The sequence below is a fragment of the Chrysochloris asiatica genome, unplaced genomic scaffold (genome assembly GCF_000296735.1).
Source record: "Chrysochloris asiatica unplaced genomic scaffold, ChrAsi1.0 scaffold00566, whole genome shotgun sequence".
Lineage (NCBI taxonomy): Eukaryota > Metazoa > Chordata > Mammalia > Afrosoricida > Chrysochloridae > Chrysochloris > Chrysochloris asiatica.
The window spans coordinates 475108-478362 of NW_006409084.1; the positions used below are offsets into that span (position 1 = coordinate 475108).

The 3255-nt window shown below is 46.7% G+C and overlaps 1 protein-coding gene across 1 annotated transcript in view; it reads right to left on the reverse strand.

Moving 5' to 3' along the window:
* Nucleotides 1-1381: 1381 nt before the first annotated feature.
* LOC102817259 (zinc finger protein 571-like) overlaps nucleotides 1382-3255 on the reverse strand; it is a 12766-nt gene continuing 10892 nt past the window's right edge. The window contains exon 3 of the mRNA XM_006877714.1: nucleotides 1382-1395. Within this exon, the coding sequence (XP_006877776.1) occupies nucleotides 1382-1395 (14 nt within the window). The remainder of the gene's footprint in view (nucleotides 1396-3255) is intronic.

Consider the following 3255-nt stretch of genomic DNA (forward strand, 5'->3'; position numbering starts at 1 on the left):
ATCTCCTTCCATAGACCAACCCGACCCTCCACAGGCAGGAAGCACTAGGTGGGGCATGGGAGGCCCTAACAACTCGTAGACAGTGCAGAATGGCAGTCCTTCAGCACAGAGCTGACCCCACAAGGATTCACGTCCGGATTCCTCCACTGCAGAACTCGGCTACCCCGGTTCTCCACAATCCCAAACCCAACCCTTTCCAGTGAATTCGGACTTATGACAACTTTATATTATCAAGTGCCAACGAGTCGGTCCCACTCATAGCGCTTCTGCACACTGTGTCCAGGGAGCGGCTGGTGGGCTTGAACCGCCGATCCTGAGGACAGCGGTGCAGTGCTGATCCCAGGACGCCCACGGACTCACCATTCCCGTGCTCCACCTTCAGAAAATCTAAGAGCAGGTTCCCGACAGGACCTGGAGCTCCGAGGATTCAGGCCGAAGGACGGGAGTGGACACGGAGCTCGGGGCACGTTGAGAACAGATGCACAGCGGCCATCCGCGCCTCCAATCCTGGTCCTTTGTGGAGCAGAGTCACTGACTAGGCTCCTCTCCCTGCTCCACGTGTGAGACCGGAAATGGAAGGGAGGTGGGCGGAGTCCGCGGGCGTGTCCCAGGTGTAACGCCTAAATTACAAAAAGAAACACCAAACCTGAGCCCGGAATGTCACGGAGGATGGTACCAGGTAACGGGGATTCCACACTCAACGACCCGGGTCCCCTGACTCTACAGAATGTGAAGAGCACTTTGTTCCGTAAGGACCCACACCACGTCACCAGAGGACCTAACGACATCTACAACCCTGCTACCCTCGACCTTTAGTCTCCGGGAGGGCGGAGAAGAGACGAGGGCGCTCAGGAGAGAGGGACCTGAGCACTCTGAGTCTGCGGGGCGTCTGCGGGCGGTGGGGCGGAGCCAGCCGACGGGAGACATAATGCACACGTACCGGCAACTGGAGTAGAAGGAAGCCCAATGAGAACTCAAACTTCCGTTTACGGTATTTGTGCTGGTTTGGTGCATCAGAGAAAAGGTTCCGTGCGGAAACATACAGGAATCTCGCTGATAGTTATCGTAGTGTTCAAAGGATTCTCTGGCATTTGGAATCTGGTCCAGATTGTCCTTGTTCCCTCTACGGAGAAAAGCATAGGGTTTCTTCAACGAGAATATGAAGGGAAATGCGGATTTCTATCAGGCAACCTACGATTCGTGCACAGAAAGCTCCGAAGTTCATATTTGACCCTTTGAAACAGATTTACTGCTGTTGGCAGTTTCTTCGGACTTCATAAACATTTCCCCGTCTTGAATTGCTTGTGTCTCTAGTTTGGCTTGTTTCAGGGATTGTCATCTCTTGCATATCACCTGTCTTTCCCCAATGGCATGATTCACACTAATAGGGACAGCCTAGGGGGAAGGGGACAGGGAGCAGAACCTGAGACCACGGTAGAAAAAAATACCGTCAAGTTTGAGAACAAGCAACCCAAAACAAGAGCGAGTCAGATATTCTGTCAAAACAGAAAGAGGAACAGACTACAAAGAAAACAGAAGGTGTATCACCCCATTCCTGATAAACCTGTGTCCTGTTACTAACAATAAAATGAGCACTCCTCTACTCTAATAAGACAATCAGTGAGGGCCAGCCTCAAACCTGCCCCTGGGGGAGGACATCTGGGACCAGTAATAGAAAACTGTACTTAATCCAGGATCTATAATCCACAGGGACTTTACCACTCACACAGACAGACCCAATTCTGTCTTTGAAGTGTGGTTTTGCTGTGCAAAAACGGTTTCTGACCGAATGCTTGTCGTCTGTATGGAATTCAGAGGCAGCGATTCAGTTGAGGCTGATTCTTCATACTCGTGACAGAGGGGGAGGAGGGAGAACCTAGTCTCAATCTCTATAAATGGTGAAGACGCTGAGAGAGTTTTCCAGGGTTTGAGGTAGGAAGATGCCAGCTGTTCTGAAGGCCAATAGGTAATAGCAGAAGTACCTTTGAAAACAGCAGTTACAGATTTTTATTTTTCACATATGTACTTAATCATAATGTGCAGTGATCTTCGGGGTACAACATGATCAGTATCAATCTTGATACACAGTCGTAGAATCTACTCTGCCATAGAGTATCATCACTGAGTGAAAAATAATCCAGGAAGACATGGTTGGGAAAAGTGAAAGGAAAGACTTAGCAGGGAGACTTGGAGAACATATATGTGGGTTACATACATGATTGATTAAGGTGCTTCTTTGCAAACACTTGCTCTTCTGTGTGTTTCACTAAAGTTACAGGACAATGGTAAGACAGGTCTTGGGGGGAGAAGTGGGCTAGAAGCATTGGCAGTGAGGACCTCACTGGACCATGATCTCAGCACTCAGCTGTCCCCCATCAGTGCCGTGAGTGTACTCAAAGCCGGTACACTCACTAGAAGCAAAATGACACCAGAATCACCCATATCCAGCAATGCTCATAAGAACAGCTGCCCACACCAACGTGGATGCAACTCAAAAGCATCCCAAGGAAAGTCTCTTAAGAACCAAGACAGAGGAATACTTCAATTGACAGAAAGCACAAAAGAGGCAAACAAAATAGAATTCATGGATTAAAACTTGAAGGATTAACCATAATAACATCATGTCAGTGATTTGGAGGACAAACACTGACACTGTGTTCTAGCGTTACATAAGAATACAGTTGTTATGCCATCAAAGTGTGTCCTACCATCATCCTCTCTGTGACTTTTTAGCACCAGATAAAATAAACACTCTCCTTTGTTTGAGAAGGTCATATAAGCTAAAATGAAAAATACAAAACAAAAACAAATCTAAGTGGAAACAGCCCAGCTGATGTAGAAATTGTCTTTCAGTAGAAACTGTAACCCTACAAACTTGCGTATACATATCTCATCTGTTGGGTTTCTGTAGCAAAAGAAAACACGATAATTTTAGGTTCTAATTCAAGATACTGTACAATAGTAAACCGTTATGGGAATTAAATACCAGCTGTTGTCCTCATGTGGCTCTGTAGGATAAGCACTGGACTTCTAACCATAAGGTTCAAATCCAACAGCTGACTTTGTGACATTTAGCAACTACAGGAAGGCATATGGTAGGGCACAAGGAACTAGATTGGAGAATTCATGCTTTTCACACACCTGAAATCCTTAAGGAAAAGCATTTCCCACTGAGGAACCAAAAGAAAATAAAAAAATGGGACTGAAGTCTCCTCATAGAATCCGGCTAGACTCACTGAGCTTTATATGTTTGGT